We start from the raw sequence: 23,721 nt of genomic DNA, 5'->3' as shown, positions 1-23,721 counted from the left end.
GAGCCGATGCAGCTGGGTCACGCCTGTCTGACGAGCATGGAGAAGACTCTGCATCGCCACCTGGGTCTCTGTTTATACTGCGGCCAGTCTGGCCATCTTGCTGTGAGCTGTCCGCTAAAAGGGCTGGCTCACCACTAGGTTGGAGGCAAGTGGTGAGCCACACTGTCTTCAAGGATGCTTCCGCCGCTTTCCACTATCACCCTGCAGGTCGGTTACAACACCATTCAGCAAGCAGTCCTCATTGACTCAGGGGCCGACTGGCAGAGTGGTGAGATTGAGGAGTGGGTGTGGCAGCAAATGTTTCAAGTTGGATGCCAATCTGGAGCTGGTCCCTCCTGCTGACCTGGACGGAGGTGAGTCAGAACCGGGGAATTTGGGCGGTGTGCCCCCTTGTTATTGTTTTAGTAAGCAGAGGGCTACTTCTTTACCCCCCATCGTGACCGGGACTGTGCCATCAACCTGAAACCAGGGACCGTGCCTCCCAAGGGGAGTCTCCCAATGAATGAGCCGCTGTGAAGGAGTATCTGGAGGGAGCCCTCATTCGGCCCTCATCTTCACCGGCTGGAGCCGGCTTCTTTTATGTCAGTAAGAAGGATGGCTTTCTTTGGCCCTGCATCGACTACCACGGTCTTAACAATGTCACGATCAGGGATTTGTACTCGCTTCCCCTGTTGTCGTCCGCCTTTGAGCTGCTATCAGGAGCCACGCTCTTCACCAAGCTCGACCTTAGAAACGCCTACCACCTGATCCGGATTAGAAAGGGGAACGAGTAGAAGACCACCTTCAACACTGCCAATGGCCATTTTAAGTATTTGGCCATGCCGTTTGGACTTACCAATGCTCCGGCCGTCTTGCAGGGGTGGGTTAATAAGGTACTTGGTGACATGATAAATGACTTTGTTTTCGTTTACTTAGATGACGTCTTGGTCTTTTCCCGGTTTAAGGAGGACCGCCGGGTTTGAGGGGTGCTTAAGCGTCTGCTCAAATTATATGTAAAAGCCGAAAAGTGTGAATGTCATGCCCTCACAGTCTTGTTCCTGGGATTTGTCAACTTTTGTGGACAGATTCTCATGGACCCAACCAAGACACAGGCGGTGGAGGACTGGCGGATGTGACGACGGGATGTGCAACACTTCCTGGGCTTCGCCAACCTTTACTGCAATACCAAGCCTGACGCCTTGTCCCGGCTCACAAGCCAGAGAACGATCCCGAGGAGCCGGGCCCCATCCTCCCTGCCAGATGCGTGGTGGGGGCGGTCACATGGTCCATCGAAGCTTGGTTGAAGGAGGCCTCCAGGGGTCAGCCGGGGCCCCCATCTTGCCCTCCTAACCATTTGTTCATGTCATGTTTCTATCTATTTCCGTAGCCATTGTTATCATTTCCTGTTTTATTTTGTAATACTTCCGGTTCTGTTAAGTCCATGTCTAGTGATTAGCTGTTGGTAATCTCTAATTAAGACAGGGTATTTAACATCCAGTACTGACCTCAGACCTCCGCCAGATTGTCACTGATTTACTTCCGCTTTCCAGCATTGTTTCGTCCATAGTTCCAGCTACCGTTCTTGCCAGTTCGTGCTTGTACCTTAGCTGAGCTTATCCTGTTGCCAACTCTGCCTGTACCTCAACCTTGATCCAGTCCAGTCCATTAGTACCTTAGCCAAGCTATCCTGTTGCGACACTGCCTGTCTGACCATAGCTGTTGCCTGCTCTTTTAACGGAACCTTGTTACATGACTCTGTGCCTGTGCTGTATATGTGCCTGGAACCACTGTGAACATTAAAGACTGTACATACCTGCTGGTCTCTGTCGCCGTGCATGTTGGTCCGCTTTGTCAAGACACCTGCCGGCCCCGACAGTTCATGCCTCCAGGTCTCCGAGGCGACGTGATCCATTGGGCCCATGCATTACCTTTCTCCAGCCACCCAGGTGTCTGTGGAACTATGTTTGTCATTGGGCGTTGTTCCTGGTGGTCAGGCATGCGAACAGAGGTCCAGGAGTACGTTGCGGCCTACCCCCTCTGTGCCATTCACAAGCCATCTCACCAACTCCCAGTGGGGTTTGTTCGTCCTTTTCCGGTGCCCCACAGGACGTGGTCCCATCTCGCCATGGATTTTGTCACAGGACTTCCTCCCTTCCAACCAGTCCAGAGGTGTTTTGTTGACTTGGAGAGGGCATTCATCCCCCGTAACCTTCTGTGGGGGGTGCTCGGGGAGTATGGAGTCTGAGGCTCTTTGTAAGGGCTGTCCGGTCTCTGTATAATCAGAGCATGAGCAAACAAGCAGCTCAAGATGAGTGGGTGGATGCACATAACAAATTGGGTTTAGTAAAGGAAATAGGCATCTTTGGCTTCCTCTTGTGGTCATATACAGTACTGTTGAAAATAACAAAATCAGTTTACTGTACACATAAGAAATGAAAGTCTCAGTGCATGCATGTGTGCACGTAGTGCTGGTTTTAAGAAGTCACTCAGTGGTGCCTGAGTGACTTCTTAAAACCTGCCTCCTGGAAATCTGGTTGCAGCCTTAAAAACTTAAATTTTCCAAATTCAAAGCAGTGATTAAAGCCCTGAAATGTTTTATAAAAAGTAGTGTAGATGTAGTTTCAGACAGAGCAGGAAGACAACACTGCTTTTTCGTAAAAAAAAAAAACTGGCAGAACTGGCTTTTCAAAGGTCTTTTGTGGGATGAGCCTGAGCATCTTTGTGCTGGCAACATGTTATAGTAGAGTACAGTATATGCACTGAAGTGATTAACATCAGGACAAATGGTTTGTTCATACACCCGTGGCACCGTGTTTGCCTTTACAGCCTACAGTAACTGAACTGGATATTTATCTTCACTTGATCGACACAGTCCAGGTAATTATTGCTGGTTACAGCATATACATATGCTGTAACCATGTTTTACATATATTTGATTAAAGGACTCTTCTGTAGATAAAGGATTTTATTTTAATGTTGAACAACTGTGTTACTAATTCTTAAAAAATTACTTATTGTACTTATCCACCACATTTTAACCACCTATTGGGCTTAATTACACAGTTTAGTTGATTAATGAATAAGCTTTATAATTCATCACTGTATACTTTGTTTTTTTAATACAAAAAGCAAACATATACACATAAAGCTTCTATGCAAATGAGCAACCTCTAAATTACAGAAAGATCTGAAAATAAGTAAGTACAATGTACTGTACAAAAGAAGTGTTTTCATTTAAACATGTAAAATTTTAAGCTTAAATGTAACTAAATCTATGTTGAATAATTCCCTACGTATCTCTTTTCAAAAGTAGACAACTAACAAAAAACTGCTTTGGAAAACGTCAATCAGAAACAACAGTAGAGACGAACAAAGACCAGCAACAGCCACAGCAACAGCCAAACATTGTGCTGTTGTCCAGTTTAGTGAACTGAACTCTTCAGTAACCAAAATCACTCAGTTACTGTATAAGACACTTGTACAACACACTTTTACAATAATTACAAATTAATGAATAAAGCGCTTCGTCTTATGAGTCTTTTATACTTTCAGTGGACAGTAGACAATGCAAAAAGAAAAACTTCTTGCCAACTTATGTATGATGAGGAGTAGTACCTAGGAGTTACTGTTATATCTCGCTGCTTATTAAGGATTATTAGTTATTACTTGTGTCCTTTTTAAAATTAATCAGAGAAATGTCTATGCTGCAACACATTACAGTATGTGCAGGACATATAAAACAAACAACTCAAGTCAGTAGACAAAAAGCTCAATGCTCAATTATGAAAAGGGCAGAATGAGTCACCCAGAGACGCATGAACCCAAATACTGTATATGAAAGGCATTTCAGATGACATCAGGGTGTCATTTAAACAATATTTCACAGAAACATTCTTTCCAACTGTCAAAAATTCAAACATTATGAAATATTTATCTCATGCTTTGCGTATGACAACCAGTAAATCATAAACAGACCTTCCTCCATCCTCCAGACGTCTCATTGATTCATTGGCACAGAAAGTTCTTTCATATGAACATTTCTTTAGTTCAGGTAATTACTGATAAATACATATTCTATACAGTAGCTATGTATTATTGCTACATGTGTCGGATTGAAGGACTCTTCAGTAGAAGAAGGATTGAATTTTCAATGTATTTTAATGTTGAACATTTTGTAATTGTTTGTAATTGTTAAAAAATAACTTGTTTTGTTTTATTATATTGAAACCACTGATCTTTAATTTAATTAAGATGTACAGTATGTGCCATACTACGTACAAAACAGGAAAAGCCAGTTTAACTTACTGTGGGACAGTGATCCCAAACCTTTTATTGTGCCACGCACCACTTAAATGTCACACAATATTTTCACGGAAATAAATTATACAATCGCCGTGAGAATGATTGGTGTCCAAGTGGTGAAGTATGGGGTCAATTTAGAGTCACAATAAATTTTAACTGATTCATGGGTGTGTTACCAGATTTGTACCTGTACCTGATCCGAAATGTTGGACCCATTAGATCACAAAGAAGCAAATACTTTGTCCCAGTTGAAGCAAAAGATTTAGATCATGCCCTTTCAGAATAAAAGCACCATACTAATTGTGTGTCAGCAACAGTTATGTTAACTGTTATTTAAAGTCTAACTGTGTCTAAATGTGTGTATTTATTGCGACAGTTTCCAGGATGAGGAAAATCACAGCTAGAACCTTGCTGCTGGTCGGAGTTTTTGGCCTGTTGATCCTGCAATTTTGTAAAGAGCGCAAAACAACCCAACTTCCTGTAGATGGGCAAGAAGAAAACAGGAAAATAAGAGAACTTCACAAATATGACTCCTATGTGTACTCGTGGCCAAAATGTGAACAGAATACTTCAGCTGCAAACATCACAGGCTTCAGCTCTCTTCCTGGTCATATACAAGACTTTCTCTACTACAGACACTGTCGCCATTTCCCCATGTTGCTGGATGTTTCTGACAAATGTGGAGGAGCTTCTCAGTCAGCAGAAGTCTTCCTTCTACTGGTCATTAAAAGCTCCCCTGTGAACTACGACCGCAGAGAGGTGCTGCGTAAAACCTGGGCTGAGGAGAGAGAACAAAACGGTGTGTGGATCCGAAGGCTCTTCATCTCAGGAACCATGGATTCTGGTCATGAGAAGAACCGACTGAACAAACTACTGGAACTGGAGCATCGTGAGCACAATGACATCCTCCAGTGGGACTTCAGTGACTCCTTCTTCAACCTGACCTTGAAGCAGATCCTCTTCCTGGAATGGATGGAAAAAAACTGTCCAAAGGCACGTTTCCTGTTTAATGGTGATGATGACGTCTTTGCCAACACAGACAACATGGTCCAGTATCTCCAAGGCCTTGATGACAATGATGGGAGTAAACATCTCTTTACTGGTCATCTGATCCAAAATGTTGGACCCATTAGATCACAAAGAAGCAAATACTTTGTCCCAGTCCAGGTGCAAGAGTCAGAGTCATACCCTCCTTACTGTGGTGGCGGAGGCTTTCTCCTGTCTGGCTACACAGCTATGGTCATATACAACATGTCCAAGTCCATCACTATTCTTCCCATTGATGATGTTTACATGGGCCTGTGTCTGGCCAAAGCAGGACTTGGTCCGAGTTCCCATATGGGTGTGAAGACTGCAGGTCTGTACGTTCCCTCCAGCAATACAGATATGTATGATCCTTGTTATTATAAAGAGATCATATTGGTTCACAGATTCTTCCCAGCTCACATGTATCTTATGTGGCACAGAATACATGACCCCAAACTAAAATGTGGTCTATAATAGAAAAGTGGTAACTCCTGCAACTTTTACTGTACGCTGTGATTTCATGGGCACTAAAAAAGGGACTGAGTCACTGGAAAGAGGAGACCTGGTGCATGTACCTCGTCCCCACTGAATCTGACCAACACGCAGCACTGAGATGTTATTATATGCAGCTGTATTTTCTAGCTAATGTGTAATGAAGTAACATCCTACTGTACCTAGTAACTTTTAGCACCTTTGGAGCATTGTAAACATTTTTCTGTTGTTGACTCAGTGTCAACAACAATGTTTTTTCTTTACCCGTTTGTTATTGTGTGGATAAAAGTAGTTGTGTATAATAAACCGTACTGTACAATAAACACGTTGTACAGTATGTTGTAAAATTGCTGTAGATTGATGTCACTAGGCCCAGACACTGATCCATAATAGGTTCTAACAGCCACATAAATAATATTTATATCCTCCCACGCAATAAAAACTTATATTCCATATTTGATCTCTCTGGTGCAATATTTAAAAATATATTTTACATATTTGTATTTTTTTTCAAAATATATCTGAAATTTAAACCAGAGGTTTTTTCAATTCAACCAAATGTCTCAGGGTTTGTACGACTGGCGATGTAAAAGTTTACTGTAGTAGTACCTACTGTAAATACTTGAATGGGTGTTTTGCTCAAAGGGTGTCTATGCGTGGGGTTAAATGACAGATTTAGCAAACAATCATGATCAAGAGTCACTATCAGTCTATACAAGGCTCACCTGGTCAGGGTAGCTTTTCACAGCTTGTACTATTGCTTATGTCTATTTTAAAGTAAAATTCTGGGTGTTTTTTACAGTGGAAATTATTTTATTTTCATGCTGCTAAGAAGAGTTTATTGTGTTGTATCCTGTGTTATTTTCTGTCTACACCGGATTAAATTATGTGCTATCACTGAGTGATTCGTGTCTGCTTACATACACATATTGTACAGTATATATAAACACACGCAGCGATAAGCATATCAACAAAGAAAATTAAAGTACATCTATTTGTAGCAAAAAGTGATCATGATTATCTACTGTACTACATGTATTGGGTGCTGCATTGAATGAGATGTCCAAACACAAGACGAGTGTACTGTAACTAATCTGCTGCTATTTTTGTCTTAACGACAGTGAAGACTGTGTCTGTGACATTTCTACAGTCTTAAAATAACCTATAGCCATGTGTGACAGTGTCATATTCAAACAACTGTGTCTTTTCCTCCAGCTGACCTCAAAGTAAAAGTCTCCAATTGAACCTATAATTTGCCTTCCTGGAACTACAGTATAATGTACAGTAACGTTATCTAAAGGCTAAATGTTGGTGTGCAACCTTTAAAACATCTGGCCCTTTACAGATCTACTGTATACTGTAGGGCCCTAAAAAATGATTCCTGCTTTTGTTTCCTTGTGGTCTGCTGTGTTGTGTCCTGGTATCTGGTATGCCTTTTTATTGTTGTATTTTCGGTTTTCTGTTCCACCGGGCGTCTCATCAGCTGTCGTCAGTTTGTAATTTGTTTGGGTTTTAAGCAACAGTACTCACCCGAGGCATTTGCCAGATTTTTAGCTCGTTTTCTTGTGTCTACTCTCCAACATTTTTCCTAGAGCTTGCTCTCGTTTTGTAACCCAAGTCTGTCATCTCGTTCGCCCAGGAGCAGCCTCTCTTGGCCCTCAAGGGTAAAACGATGCCGCTCTCTAGCCAGTGGTGGATTGCACCTCTTGGCAGGTGGTCACAAGCTGGGGGGCAAGAAACCCTGACCCTGCCGCCAGAGGCTCCAGAGGCAGCGGATCCCACTTCAGTGAGATCCATCGTTTTTCCTTCCGCACCAGATACCTGCTTGGGAGCGCTGCTATGCTTTTTGGGAGAATCAGGTGACTGCCGAGCATATCTGACTCAATGCGAGATTCATTTTGAGTTGCATGCACCCTCCTTCCCCACGGAACGCTCTAAGGTGGCTAATGCCATCTCCCACCTTACGAGATGCGGAGGCGCAAAGGCTTGTGAACATCAGGCAGGGAGGACGCAGCAAGGTGAAGTACGCGATTGAATTTTGCACGTTGGCGGCAGAGGTGGGTCAGGACGCCACCACTCTTGGAGAAGTTTTCATTTGCAGTCTCTCCTGCCAAGTGTAGGACTGTTTAGCCGCTTGGGAGTTGCCCAGGGAGCTAGACGCAACAGAGCTCACTCACTACAGTTGATGTTAGAAGTGGGATGGCTACTCGCAAGACAACACCGAAAGGCAGAAAACCCGGACCTAGGCTGCGCTCGTAGGGGAAGGTGACAGCTGTAATGCAGGATGATGGGGGCTGGAAGTCAGACAGGGGGTGCAGAGTGGGTGGCTCCCGGCGCCAAGCCTGAGGAGGGAATGGTCTCTTTGATGCAACACTTTTTGAACGCACAGCAGCGCAGAGAAGAGCGGTTTCTGCTGGAGCTCCGGGGCTATGGGAGTCCATTGTGGAGACGGCTAGGCCGGACTCAGATGGAGAGAGTCCAGACTGAAAAGTCTGGAGAAGTACCTGGGCACACCAACCTCGGAGGTTGCTGCAGAGCACCCTGAGGGTATTGGTTGGCAGGAACCAGAAAATATAGTGGCGCTACAGAAAGGGGATGTGACCTTAAAAGCTATGTTTGAAAAAGCGGTGTCTGATCAACCCTCTAACCTGTGTGAAGAGAAATTAGTGGTTAAGAATGACATTTTGTATGTACAAGCTGGGGATAAATCTCACCTTGTTGTCCCGGCTAGCTGCTGCCCACTCATGTTACACACTCTGTCCCATGCGCTGGTCACCTGGGCCAACAGAAAACATTTGCATGTGTTAGCTCATGGTTTCATTGGCCAACATTGTATGATGATGTTTGCACCTACTGCAACTCTTGCCCAACCTGTCAAAAGAACAGTGCTGTGCCGGCGTAACACAGGGCCCCATTGCACCCTCTCCCTGTGCTTTCCGAGCCGTTTAGGCGGATTGCCATGGACATTGTGGGACCGCTGGAGAGAAGCAGTGCGGGACATTGCTACATACTTGTCAGTGACTACGCGACAAGATACCCGGAAGTCTTCCCACTGCGCACAGCAACTTCACCGAACATCGTCCATGCCCTGGTACAACTTTTCTTCCAGGTGGGAATACCTGAAGAGATCCTGACGGACCAAGGCACCAACAGCTGATGGGGCAGTTGTACCGGCAGCTGGGTATCACTGCCATCAAGACAACCCCATACCATCCACAGACGGACGGACTAGTGGAGAGGTTCAACCAGACACTGACACTGGCAGATACCGGAAAAGACTGGGACAAATGGCTGCCATTTGTCCTGTTCGCTTACAGAGAAGTCCCCCAAGCATCCACCGGGTTCTCACCGTTTGAGCTTGTCTATGGTTGGCAGGTTGGGGGACCGCTGGATCTGCAGAGGGAAAGCTGGGAAGAGGGTACGTCAGCCAAGCCAGAGGAGAGAGGCAATCGTGCAATACATGCTGGAGATGAGGAAGCGACTCGAGCAGTATCGAGACCAGGCAAGGGAGAACCTGCAGGCAACACGATCCGAGAAGCGGTCTTATGATCAGCACGCTACTTTTGCTACCTACCTCAACGAGCAAACTTCTGGCAAAATGGCAAGGCCCATATACCGTGGTCCGCAAGATGGGGCCTGTAACATATGAGGTCCATCACCCAGACAAGGGAAAGGCAAAGCAGACATATCATGTCAATCTTTTGAAGGAGTGGAAGGAGTTACTGGAGAAGGAAACTGTGTCAGCCATGGTGGTACGGAAGGTGACGGCTGAAGAGGAAGAGGACGCTGTTGAAAGTGCAGAAAGGGAGACGTCGGTGTTGGATCTGACTCACCTAGACGACATCAAGCGCCAGGAGTTGCAGGGTCTATTAGATCAGTTTCCAGCGTTGCTTCGCCAGAGGCCTGGGCGAACTGCCCTGATCCACCATGCCATGCACCTCACCGATAACACACCTCCTGGCAGAGGCCGTACCGGGTACCAGAACGTTGGGTGGATCCACTGAAGGAAGATATTAAGGCGATGAAGGAGCTTGGAGTGTTGCGTAATCTACAAACGAGTGGTGCAGTACAGTGGTGATTGTCCCGAAGAAGGACGGGTCCATCCGTGTCTGCATTGACTTTCAGAAGCTCAACGCCCAATCACAGTTTGACGTCTACCCACGGGTAGATGACCTCTTGGAAAGAGTGGAAAAGGCAACATTTATAACTACCTTGGAACTCTGAAAGGGTTACTGGCAGGTTCCCTTGGATCCAGCGTTGAGGCCTTACACAGCCTTCAGGACTCTGGCAGGCCTTCACCAATTCACGGTCCTTCCCTTTGGGCTGCACGGGGCCCCAGCCACGTTCCAGAGGCTGATGGACAGGGTTCTACAATGATGTAGGGAGTTGGCCCGCTGCCTATCTGGGCGACGTTGTCATCCACAGTAGCTCTTGGGAGGAGCATCTGACCCACCTGCGACAAGTGCTGGAGAAGATTGCTGAGACTGGCCTGACCTTAAACATGAGAAATGCGAATTCGGGTACCAAACCCCTGAACTCTCGAACTCCATCCGGTGGACTGAGGACTGCGAGGCAGCATTTAGGGCAATGAAGGAGAAAATGTGCTCCAGCCCAGTGTTGCAGAGTCCGGACTTCTCCCAAGGTTTCCTGGTCCAAGTAGACGCATCAGCGGTGGGTCCTAGGAGCTTGGCCAGGGGGCCAAGGGAGAAGAAAGGCGATAGTTTACCTCAGCCTCAAGCTTTTACAGAGAGAGACCAAACAGAGAAGGAGTGCCTGGCCATCAAGTTGGCCTTGAAAAGCTTTAGGTACTACTAGAATCGGCCCCGGACTGTGCGCACACGCGGAGGGAGGACTCGAGGAGGGCAAAACAAGACCAAACAAAGAAAACGTGAACCAACTACAACAAAACCCCAAAACACAAGGCAGACTAAGTCCAAGACAGGGGAAACACAAAGTCCAAAATACTCCCTCAAGGAGGGTGGAGCTGCAGAGGGAGGTGTTTTTTGGTTTGTTGATGTGCACGATCAACATCCATGCTTTGATTTGCTTTCCACATTATTTTTATTTATCTTTATTTTTATAATAAATCTCACACAAGACAACTCTCTCATCTGCCATTTATGGAAAATTTCCACCACACCTCTTCTTCAGGGCCAACAGAGACAGGGATGGCCTCTGCTTCAGGGCCAACAGGGACTGGAATGTCCTCCCCTTCAGGTCCAACAGGGACTGGAATGGCCCCCCTGATCCAATGGGAAGTAGAATGGTCTCCTCTGGTTCAACAGGGACTGGAATGGCCTCCTCCGGTCCAACAGGGACAGGGCGTGGCTGAGCCGAAGCTTAGCTTGACTGGGCAGAAGCTTGAGCTCGACCGGAGAAGACTAGGGCTTGACTCGACAGAACAGTAGAAGGATGTGGAGCTGATAGCTGAAGCAGAGCTAGGGCTGGCCATAGATAGGGGTACCACAGTGGTGTTTGAGCTGATGAAGAAGGTTGAGCTGAAACATGAGCAGAACTTGGAGATGGCACTGGAGCTTGGGCTGGGCTAGGTAGCTGCACAGGAGCATGAGTTGGTGCTAGACAGGGCTGGACTGGAGCTTGTGCTTGAACTTGAAGCGGCTTGATCTGGACAAGCTGGCTGCCGTGCTGGGGCGTGACACAGCTGGGTGCAGCAGAGGTCAGGACCCGCAAGGAGCCCGTGGTGGATGCAGACTGAAACACGGGCTGATGCTGGGTCCGACCGCGGCTCCATGAGTCCCATGGCCTCAAATAGTGCAGGAGTCCTAAGGGTGAGTGCCTCCGCCTCTTCCCCTGGCTTCTGGGTCGGTGGTTAAATCGGCAGTGTCTAGGAAGTGTGTCAGGAGTAACACGACAGGAGCTTGAGGCCGCGAAGAGGCAACAGGGGCGATGGGCGCACGTTTGGTGTGGGGCTGGAGCGCTGGCGGGTGTTGCGTGCAGAGCGCGTGCCAAGTCCTTCCGCAGGGAGTGAAGCCTGTAGAAAAGCGTCCTCACACCAGGGTAGTCAAACCACCAGTACTCTTCCTCCAAAATTTCAATCGCCAGCTTAACTACGTGGAGCCGGACCTTCGGGCAGGGTGCTTCCGCATAGTCCTCAGCGAGCTTCGTTAAACACCAGCGGAGGTCCTGAGGCAAATTCAGGCAGGTGGAAGCAATGGCAAAAAACAAACGTCGTCCACAAAACACAAAAATAACCCAAAACCTAATCACAGACAGGCTGGGGCTGGCTGGGTCCAGGTGTGGCCAGATTGTGCTGTCACGGACCAAGGTGGGATAGCGATGTGAAGGACCCAAATGCACAGCACACAGTTTTCAGTCGTAAGGCTCTTGGTCAGACAGGCAGAGGTCGGTACACGAAGAAGCAAGATGAAGACAATGGTACAGACAGGGATCAGGCAATGGTTGTCAGTCTCCAGGCAAGGTTCAATCACAAGGCAGTCCCAAACAGTACTGACAGGGAGCAGGCAAGGCACGGTCAAAAACAAGATCCAGGGTTGACACACAAAAGGACTTACTTGACTAAATGCGGCAAGTAGACACGGGAACATGAACTAACAATCTGGCAGCAAGTGTGGTGAGTACTAGGATTTAAATACCTGACTGATTACTGATTGACTACAGCTGATGAATCATATGACTGGAGAATGAAACAGGACAGAACCAAAGCAGGCAAAGAACTAAACACGAAGTTGGCATAATAAAACAGGAAACCAGACAACGATGCTGAGACTGTGACAGGAACAATGTGGTTTTTGACCTGGTCCTGAAATGCTGGACCAGCTTTACAATTTCACCAGTGCTTAAGGGTTTGTGGGAGTTTGCCCAACCAGTCCAGAGGTGGTTTGTGGACTTGGAGAGGGCATTCATCCCCCGTAACCTTCTGTGGGGGGAGTATGGAGTCCGAGACTCATTGCTAAGGGCTGTCTCTGTAAAACCAGAGCAGGTTTACTATACGCATAAGAAATTAAAGCCTCAGTGCATGCATGTGTGCACATAGTGCTGGTTTTAAGAAGTCAAGTTACGATTGCTCACTCGGACAGACTGGGGCCCAGATGCAGAGACTCAGGGAGGCACAGGTCTTTTTAAAGCAAAGGGAATTTATTACAAAAAGGGTTTAACAAAATGCGCTTGCAAAAGGCAAGGGAGAAAAAAACAAACTGGCCATGCTGGCCAGCCAGGATTACCTAAGCAGTTTCAGGTGTGCCTAATTGCACAACAAGTGCAGCAGGCGGCGTTGCTGCCGTCTAGCGGCACCAGCCGCAAGTCCATGCGTTGTGACACTCAGTAGGTTTTATCCACCTGCCTCCTGGAAATCTGGTTGCAGCCTTAAAAACTTCATTTTTACAAATTCAAAGTAGTGATTAAAGCGCTGAAATGTTTCATGTGATGTAGTTTCAGACAGAGCAGGAAGACAAAACTGCTTTTTCGTAAAAAAAAAAAAACTGCCAGAACTGGCTTTTCAAAGGTCTTTTGTGGGATGAGCCTGAGCATCTTTGTGTTGGCAACATGTTACAGTAGAGTACAGTATATGCACTGAAGTAGTTAACATCAGGACAAATGGTTTGTTCATACACCCATGGCACCGTGTTTACCTTTACAGCCTACAGTAACTGAACTGGATATTTATCTTCACTTGATCGACACAGTCCAGGTAATTATTGCTGGTTACAGCATATACATATGCTGTAACCATGTTTTACATATATTTGATTAAAGGACTCTTCTGTAGATAAAGGATTTTATTGTTATAATGTTGAACAACTGTGTTACTAATTCTTAAAAAATTACTTATTGTACTTATCCACCACATTTTAACCACCTATTGGGCTTAATTACACAGTTTAGTTGATTAATGAATAAGCTTTATAATTCATGACTGTATACTTTGTTTTTTTAATACAAAAAGCAAACATATACACATAAAGCTTCTATGCAAATGAGCAACCTCTAAATTACAGAAAGATCTGAAAATAAGTAAGTACAAATGTACTGTAACAAAAGAAGTGTTTTCATTTAAACATGTAAAATTTTAAGCTTAAAGTAACTAAATCTATGTTGAATAATTCCCTACGTATCTCTTTTCAAAAGTAGACAACTAACAAAAAACTGCTTTGGAAAACGTCAATCAGAAACAACAGTAGAGACGAACAAAGACCAGCAACAGCCACAGCAACAGCCAAACATTGTGCTGTTGTCCAGTTTAGTGAACTGAACTCTTCAGTACCAAAATCACTCAGTTACTGTATAAGACACTTGTACAACACACTTTTACAATAATTACAAATTAATGAATAAAGCGCTTCGTCTTATGAGTCTTTTATACTTTCAGTGGACAGTAGACAATGCAAAAAGAAAAACTTCTTGCCAACTTATGTATGATGAGGAGTAGTACCTAGGAGTTACTGTTATATCTCGCTGCTTATTAAGGATTATTAGTTATTACTTGTGTCCTTTTTAAAATTAATCAGAGAAATGTCTATGCTGCAACACATTACAGTATGTGCAGGACATATAAAACAAACAACTCAAGTCAGTAGACAAAAAGCTCAATGCTCAATTATGAAAAGGGCAAGAATGAGTCACCCAGAGACGCATGAACCCAAATACTGTATATGAAAGGCATTTCAGATGACATCAGGGTTGTCATTTAAACAATATTTCACAGAAACATTCTTTCCAACTGTCAAAAATTCAAACATTATGAAATATTTATCTCATGCTTTGCGGTATGACAACCCAGTAAATCATAAACAGACCTTCCTCCATCCTCCAGACGTCTCATTGATTCATTGGCACAGAAAGTTCTTTCATATGAACATTTCTTTAGTTCAGGTAATTACTGATAAATACATATTCTATACAGTAGCTATGTATTATTGCTACATGTGTCGGATTGAAGGACTCTTCAGTAGAAGAAGGATTGAATTTTCAATGTATTTTAATGTTGAAACATTTTGTAATTGTTTGTAATTGTTAAAAAATAACTTGTTTTGTTTTATTATATTGAAAACCACTGATCTTTAATTTAATTAAGATGTACAGTATGTGCCATACTACGTACAAAAACAGGAAAAGCCAGTTTAACTTACTGTGGGACAGTGATCCCAAACCTTTTATTGTGCCACGCACCACTTAAATGTCACACAATATTTTCACGGAAATAAATTATACAATCGCCGTGAGAATGAGTGGTGTCCAAGTGGTGAAGTATGGAGTCAATTTAGAGTCACAATAAATTTAACGTGATTCATGGGTGTGTTACCAGATTTGTACCTGTACCTGATCCGAAATGTTGGACCCATTAGATCACAAAGAAGCAAATACTTTGTCCCAGTTGAAGCAAAAGATTTAGATCATGCCCTTTCAGATAAAAGCACCATACTAATTGTGTGTCAGCAACAGTTATGTTAACTGTTATTTAAAGTCTAACTGTGTCTAAATGTGTGTATTTATTGCGACAGTTTCCAGGATGAGGAAAATCACAGCTAGAACCTTGCTGCTGGTCGGAGTTTTTGGCCTGTTGATCCTGCAATTTTGTAAAGAGCGCAAAACAACCCAACTTCCTGTAGATGGGCAAGAAGAAAACAGGAAAATAAGAGAACTTCACAAATATGACTCCTATGTGTACTCGTGGCCAAAATGTGAACAGAATACTTCAGCTGCAAACATCACAGGCTTCAGCTCTCTTCCTGGTCATATACAAGACTTTCTCTACTACAGACACTGTCGCCATTTCCCCATGTTGCTGGATGTTTCTGACAAATGTGGAGGAGCTTCTCAGTCAGCAGAAGTCTTCCTTCTACTGGTCATTAAAAGCTCCCCTGTGAACTACGACCGCAGAGAGGTGCTGCGTAAAACCGGGCTGAGGAGAGAGAAACAAAACGGTGTGTGGATCCGAAGGCTCTTCATCCTCAGGAACCATGGATTCTGGTCATGAGAAGAACCGACTGAACAAACTACTGGAACTGGAGCATCGTGAGCACAATGACATCCTCCAGTGGGACTTCAGTGACTCCTTCTTCAACCTGACCTTGAAGCAGATCCTCTTCCTGGAATGGATGGAAAAAAACTGTCCAAAGGCACGTTTCCTGTTTAATGGTGATGATGACGTCTTTGCCAAACACAGACAACATGGTCCAGTATCTCCAAGGCCTTGATGACAATGATGGGAGTAAACATCTCTTTACTGGTCATCTGATCCAAAATGTTGGACCCATTAGATCACAAAGAAGCAAATACTTTGTCCCAGTCCAGGTGCAAGAGTCAGAGTCATACCCTCCTTACTGTGGTGGCGGAGGCTTTCTCCTGTCTGGCTACACAGCTATGGTCATATACAACATGTCCAAGTCCATCACTATTCTTCCCATTGATGATGTTTACATGGGCCTGTGTCTGGCCAAAGCAGGACTTGGTCCGAGTTCCCATATGGGTGTGAAGACTGCAGGTTCTGTACGTTCCCTCCAGCAATACAGATATGTATGATCCTTGTTATTATAAAGAGATCATATTGGTTCACAGATTCTTCCCAGCTCACATGTATCTTATGTGGCACAGAATACATGACCCCCAAACTAAAATGTGGTCTATAATAGAAAAGTGGTAACTCCTGCAACTTTTACTGTACGCTGTGATTTCATGGGCACTAAAAAAGGGACTGAGTCACTGGAAAGAGGAGACCTGGTGCATGTACCTCGTCCCCACTGAATCTGACCAACACGCAGCACTGAGATGTTATTATATGCAGCTGTATTTTCTAGCTAATGTGTAATGAAGTAACATCCTACTGTACCTAGTAACTTTAGCACCTTTGGAGCATTGTAAACATTTTTCTCTGTTGTTGACTCAGTGTCAACAACAATGTTTTTTCTTTACCCGTTTGTTATTGTGTGGATAAAAGTAGTTGTGTATAATAAACCGTACTGTACAATAAACACGTTGTACAGTATGTTGTAAAATTGCTGTAGATTGATGTCACTAGGCCCAGACACTGATCCATAATAGGTTCTAACAGCCACATAAATAATATTTATATCCTCCCACGCAATAAAAACTTATATTCCATATTTGATCTCTCTGGTGCAATATTTAAAAATATATTTTACATATTTGTATTTTTTTTCAAAATATATCTGAAATTTAAACCAGAGGTTTTTTCAATTCAACCAAATGTCTCAGGGTTTGTACGACTGGCGATGTAAAAGTTTACTGTAGTAGTACCTACTGTAAATACTTGAATGGGTGTTTTGCTCAAAGGGTGTCTATGCGTGGGGTTAAATGACAGATTTAGCAAACAATCATGATCAAGAGTCACTATCAGTCTATACAAGGCTCACCTGGTCAGGGTAGCTTTTCACAGCTTGTACTATTGCTTATGTCTATTTTAAAGTAAAATTCTGGGTGTTTTTTACAGTGGAAATTATTTTATTTTCATGCTGCTAAGAAGAGTTTATTGTGTTGTATCCTGTGTTATTTTCTGTCTACACCGGATTAAATTATGTGCTATCACTGAGTGATTCGTGTCTGCTTACATACACATATTGTACAGTATATATAAACACACGCAGCGATAAGCATATCAACAAAGAAAATTAAAGTACATCTATTTGTAGCAAAAAGTGATCATGATTATCTACTGTACTACATGTATTGGGTGCTGCATTGAATGAGATGTCCAAACACAAGACGAGTGTACTGTAACTAATCTGCTGCTATTTTTGTCTTAACGACAGTGAAGACTGTGTCTGTGACATTCTACAGTCTTAAAATAACCTATAGCCATGTGTGACAGTGTCATATTCAAACAACTGTGTCTTTTCCTCCAGCTGACCTCAAAGTAAAAGTCTCCAATTGAACCTATAATTTGCCTTCCTGGAACTACAGTATAATGTACAGTAACGTTATCTAAAGGCTAAATGTTGGTGTGCAACCTTTAAAAACATCTGGCCCTTTACAGATCTACTGTATACTGTAGGGCCCTAAAAAATGATTCCTGCTTTTGTTTCCTTGTGGTCTGCTGTGTTGTGTCCTGGTATCTGGTATGCCTTTTTATTGTTGTATTTTCGGTTTTCTGTTCCACCGGGCGTCTCATCAGCTGTCGTCAGTTTGTAATTTGTTTGGGTTTTAAGCAACAGTACTCACCCGAGGCATTTGCCAGATTTTTAGCTCGTTTTCTTGTGTCTACTCTCCAACATTTTTCCTAGAGCTTGCTCTCGTTTTGTAACCCAAGTCTGTCATCTCGTTCGCCCAGGAGCAGCCTCTCTTGGCCCTCAAGGGTAAAACGATGCCGCTCTCTAGCCAGTGGTGGATTGCACTCTTGGCAGGTGGTCACAAGCTGGGGGGCAAGAAACCCTGACCCTGCCGCCAGAGGCTCCAGAGGCAGCGGATCCCACTTCAGTGAGATCCATCGTTTTTCCTTCCGCACCAGATACCTGCTTGGGAGCGCTGCTATGCTTTTTGGGAGAATCAGGTGACTGCCGAGCATATCTGACTCAATGCGAGATTCATTTTGAGTTGCATGCACCCTCCTTCCCCACGGAACGCTCTAAGGTGGCTAATGCCATCTCCCACCTTACGAGATGCGGAGGCGCAAAGGCTTGTGAACATCAGGCAGGGAGGACGCAGCAAGGTGAAGTACGCGATTGAATTTTGCACGTTGGCGGCAGAGGTGGGTCAGGACGCCACCACTCTTGGAGAAGTTTTCATTTGCAGTCTCTCCTGCCAAGTGTAGGACTGTTTAGCCGCTTGGGAGTTGCCCAGGGAGCTAGACGCAACAGAGCTCACTCACTACAGTTGATGTTAGAAGTGGGATGGCTACTCGCAAGACAACACCGAAAGGCAGAAAACCCGGACCTAGGCTGCGCTCGTAGGGGAAGGTGACAGCTGTAATGCAGGATGATGGGGGCTGGAAGTCAGACAGGGGGTGCAGAGTGGGTGGCTCCCGGCGCCAAGCCTGAGGAGGGAATGGTCTCTTTGATGCAACACTTTTTGAACGCACAGCAGCGCAGAGAAGAGCGGTTTCTGCTGGAGCTCCGGGGCCTATGGGAGTCCATTGTGGAGACGGCTAGGCCGGACTCAGATGGAGAGAGTCCAGACTGAAAAGTCTGGAGAAGTACCTGGGCACACCAACCTCGGAGGTTGCTGCAGAGCACCCTGAGGGTATTGGTTGGCAGGAACCAGAAAATATAGTGGCGCTACAGAAAGGGGATGTGACCTTAAAAGCTATGTTTGAAAAAAGCGGTGTCTGATCAACCCTCTAACCTGTGTGAAGAGAAATTAGTGGTTAAGAATGACATTTTGTATGTACAAGCTGGGGATAAATCTCACCTTGTTGTCCCGGCTAGCTGCTGCCCACTCATGTTACACACTCTGTCCCATGCGCTGGTCACCTGGGCCAACAGAAAACATTTGCATGTGTTAGCTCATGGTTTCATTGGCCAACATTGTATGATGATGTTTGCACCTACTGCAACTCTTGCCCAACCTGTCAAAAGAACAGTGCTGTGCCGGCGTAACACAGGGCCCCATTGCACCCTCTCCCTGTGCTTTCCGAGCCGTTTAGGCGGATTGCCATGGACATTGTGGGGACCGCTGGAGAGAAGCAGTTCGGGACATTGCTACATACTTGTCAGTGACTACGCGACAAGATACCCGGAAGTCTTCCCACTGCGCACAGCAACTTCACCGAACATCGTCCATGCCCTGGTACAACTTTTCTTCCAGGTGGGAATACCTGAAGAGATCCTGACGGACCAAGGCACCAACAGCTGATGGGGCAGTTGTACCGGCAGCTGGGTATCACTGCCATCAAGACAACCCCATACCATCCACAGACGGACGGACTAGTGGAGAGGTTCAACCAGACACTGACACTGGCAGATACCGGAAAAGACTGGGACAAATGGCTGCCATTTGTCCTGTTCGCTTACAGAGAAGTCCCCCAAGCATCCACCGGGTTCTCACCGTTTGAGCTTGTCTATGGTTGGCAGGTTGGGGGACCGCTGGATCTGCAGAGGGAAAGCTGGGAAGAGGGTACGTCAGCCAAGCCAGAGGAGAGAGGCATCGTGCAATACATGCTGGAGATGAGGAAGCGACTCGAGCAGTATCGAGACCAGGCAAGGGAGAACCTGCAGGCAACACGATCCGAGAAGCGGTCTTATGATCAGCACGCTACTTTTGCTACCTACCTCAACGAGCAAACTTCTGGCAAAATGGCAAGGCCCATATACCGTGGTCCGCAAGATGGGGCCTGTAACATATGAGGTCCATCACCCAGACAAGGGAAAGGCAAAGCAGACATATCATGTCAATCTTTTGAAGGAGTGGAAGGAGTTACTGGAGAAGGAAACTGTGTCAGCCATGGTGGTACGGAAGGTGACGGCTGAAGAGGAAGAGGACGCTGTTGAAAGTGCAGAAAGGGAGACGTCGGTGTTGGATCTGACTCACCTAGACGACATCAAGCGCCAGGAGTTGCAGGGTCTATTAGATCAGTTTCCAGCGTTGCTTCGCCAGAGGCCTGGGCGAACTGCCCTGATCCACCATGCCATGCACCTCACCGATAACACACCTTCCTGGCAGAGGCCGTACCGGGTACCAGAACGTTTGGTGGATCCACTGAAGGAAGATATTAAGGCGATGAAGGAGCTTGGAGTGTTGCGTAATCTACAAACGAGTGGTGCAGTACAGTGGTGATTGTCCCGAAGAAGGACGGGTCCATCCGTGTCTGCATTGACTTTCAGAAGCTCAACGCCCAATCACAGTTTGACGTCTACCCACGGGTAGATGACCTCTTGGAAAGAGTGGAAAAGGCAACATTTATAACTACCTTGGAACTCTGAAAGGGTTACTGGCAGGTTCCCTTGGATCCAGCGTTGAGGCCTTACACAGCCTTCAGGACTCTGGCAGGCCTTCACCAATTCACGGTCCTTCCCTTTGGGCTGCACGGGGCCCCAGCCACGTTCCAGAGGCTGATGGACAGGGTTCTACAATGATGTAGGGAGTTGGCCGCTGCCTATCTGGGCGACGTTGTCATCCACAGTAGCTCTTGGGAGGAGCATCTGACCCACCTGCGACAAGTGCTGGAGAAGATTGCTGAGACTGGCCTGACCTTAAACATGAGGAAATGCGAATTCGGGTACCAAACCCCTGAACTCTCGAACTCCATCCGGTGGACTGAGGACTGCGAGGCAGCATTTAGGGCAATGAAGGAGAAAATGTGCTCCAGCCCAGTGTTGCAGAGTCCGGACTTCTCCCAAGGTTTCCTGGTCCAAGTAGACGCATCAGCGGTGGGTCTAGGAGCTTGGCCAGGGGGCCAAGGGAGAAGAAAGGCGATAGTTTACCTCAGCCTCAAGCTTTTACAGAGAGAGACCAAACAGAGAAGGAGTGCCTGGCCATCAAGTTGGCCTTGAAAAGCTTTAGGTACTACTAGAATCGGCCCCGGACTGTGCGCACACGCGGAGGGAGGACTCGAGGAGGGCAAAACAAGACCAAACAAAGAAAACGTGAACCAACTACAACAAAACCCCAAAACACAAGGCAGACTAAGTCCAAGACAGGGGAAACACAAAGTCCAAAATACTCCCTCAAGGAGGGTGGAGCTGCAGAGGGAGGTGTTTTTTGGTTTGTTGATGTGCACGATCAACATCCATGCTTTTGATTTGCTTTCCACATTATTTTTATTTATCTTTATTTTTATAATAAATCTCACACAAGACAACTCTCTCATCTGCCATTTTATGGAAAATTTCCACCACACCTCTTCTTCAGGGCCAACAGAGACAGGGATGGCCTCTGCTTCAGGGCCAACAGGGACTGGAATGTCCTCCCCTTCAGGTCCAACAGGGACTGGAATGGCCCCCCTGATCCAATGGGAAGTAGAATGGTCTCCTCTGGTTCAACAGGGACTGGAATGGCCTCCTCCGGTCCAACAGGGACAGGGCGTGGCTGAGCCGAAGCTTAGCTTGACTGGGCAGAAGCTTGAGCTCGACCGGAGAAGACTAGGGCTTGACTCGACAGAACAGTAGAAGGATGTGGAGCTGATAGCTGAAGCAGAGCTAGGGCTGGCCATAGATAGGGGTACCACAGTGGTGTTTGAGCTGATGAAGAAGGTTGAGCTGAAACATGAGCAGAACTTGGAGATGGCACTGGAGCTTGGGCTGGGCTAGGTAGCTGCACAGGAGCATGAGTTGGTGCTAGACAGGGCTGGACTGGAGCTTGTGCTTGAACTTGAAGCGGCTTGATCTGGACAAGCTGGCTGCCGTGCTGGGGCGTGACACAGCTGGGTGCAGCAGAGGTCAGGACCCGCAAGGAGCCCGTGGTGGATGCAGACTGAAACACGGGCTGATGCTGGGTCCGACCGCGGCTCCATGAGTCCCATGGCCTCAAATAGTGCAGGAGTCCTAAGGGTGAGTGCCTCCGCCTCTTCCCCTGGCTTCTGGGTCGGTGGTTAAATCGGCAGTGTCCTAGGAAGTGTGTCAGGAGTAACACGACAGGAGCTTGAGGCCGCGAAGAGGCAACAGGGGCGATGGGCGCACGTTTGGTGTGGGGCTGGAGCGCTGGCGGGTGTTGCGTGCAGAGCGCGTGCCAAGTCCTTCCGCAGGGAGTGAAGCCTGTAGAAAAGCGTCCTCACACCAGGGTAGTCAAACCACCAGTACTCTTCCTCCAAAATTTCAATCGCCAGCTTAACTACGTGGAGCCGGACCTTCGGGCAGGGTGCTTCCGCATAGTCCTCAGCGAGCTTCGTTAAACACCAGCGGAGGTCCTGAGGCAAATTCAGGCAGGTGGAAGCAATGGCAAAAAACAAACGTCGTCCACAAAACACAAAAATAACCCAAAACCTAATCACAGACAGGCTGGGGCTGGCTGGGTCCAGGTGTGGCCAGATTGTGCTGTCACGGACCAAGGTGGGATAGCGATGTGAAGGACCCAAATGCACAGCACACAGTTTTCAGTCGTAAGGCTCTTGGTCAGACAGGCAGAGGTCGGTACACGAAGAAGCAAGATGAAGACAATGGTACAGACAGGGATCAGGCAATGGTTGTCAGTCTCCAGGCAAGGTTCAATCACAAGGCAGTCCCAAACAGTACTGACAGGGAGCAGGCAAGGCACGGTCAAAAACAAGATCCAGGGTTGACACACAAAAGGACTTACTTGACTAAATGCAGGCAAGTAGACACGGGAACATGAACTAACAATCTGGCAGCAAGTGTGGTGAGTACTAGGATTTAAATACCTGACTGATTACTGATTGACTACAGCTGATGAATCATATGACTGGAGAATGAAACAGGACAGAACCAAAGCAGGCAAAGAACTAAACACGAAGTTGGCATAATAAAACAGGAAACCAGACAACGATGCTGAGACTGTGACAGGAACAATGTGGTTTTTGACCTGGTCCTGAAATGCTGGACCAGCTTTACAATTTCACCAGTGCTTAAGGGTTTGTGGGAGTTTGCCCAACCAGTCCAGAGGTGGTTTGTGGACTTGGAGAGGGCATTCATCCCCCGTAACCTTCTGTGGGGGGAGTATGGAGTCCGAGACTCATTGCTAAGGGCTGTCTCTGTAAAACCAGAGCAGGTTTACTATACGCATAAGAAATTAAAGCCTCAGTGCATGCATGTGTGCACATAGTGCTGGTTTTAAGAAGTCAAGTTACGATTGCTCACTCGGACAGACTGGGGCCCAGATGCAGAGACTCAGGGAGGCACAGGTCTTTTTAAAGCAAAGGGAATTTATTACAAAAAGGGTTTAACAAAATGCGCTTGCAAAAGGCAAGGGAGAAAAAAACAAACTGGCCATGCTGGCCAGCCAGGATTACCTAAGCAGTTTCAGGTGTGCCTAATTGCACAACAAGTGCAGCAGGCGGCGTTGCTGCCGTCTAGCGGCACCAGCCGCAAGTCCATGCGT

At 46.2% G+C, this 23,721-nt stretch overlaps 1 protein-coding gene and 1 pseudogene across 1 annotated transcript; both read left to right on the top strand.

Annotated features, from left to right (window-relative positions):
• Positions 1-2,612: 2,612 nt before the first annotated feature.
• On the top strand, positions 2,613-6,696 carry LOC114854343 (N-acetyllactosaminide beta-1,3-N-acetylglucosaminyltransferase 3-like). Its single transcript, XM_041070651.2, has 2 exons — positions 2,613-2,856; positions 4,658-6,696. Exon 2 carries the CDS (start codon positions 4,666-4,668, stop codon positions 5,779-5,781), a length of 1,116 nt encoding a protein of 371 aa, XP_040926585.1. The 5' UTR covers positions 2,613-2,856; positions 4,658-4,665; the 3' UTR covers positions 5,782-6,696.
• An 8,496-nt stretch (positions 6,697-15,192) lies between these two features.
• LOC114852891 (N-acetyllactosaminide beta-1,3-N-acetylglucosaminyltransferase 3-like) lies at positions 15,193-16,420 on the top strand (annotated as a pseudogene).
• The last annotated feature ends 7,301 nt before the right edge of the window (positions 16,421-23,721 follow it).

The sequence above is a fragment of the Betta splendens genome, chromosome 4, assembly GCF_900634795.4.
Source record: "Betta splendens chromosome 4, fBetSpl5.4, whole genome shotgun sequence".
Classification (NCBI taxonomy): domain Eukaryota; kingdom Metazoa; phylum Chordata; class Actinopteri; order Anabantiformes; family Osphronemidae; genus Betta; species Betta splendens.
The sequence above is the reverse complement of the archived record's forward strand: the minus strand, read 5'-3'. Positions and strand labels throughout refer to the sequence as shown.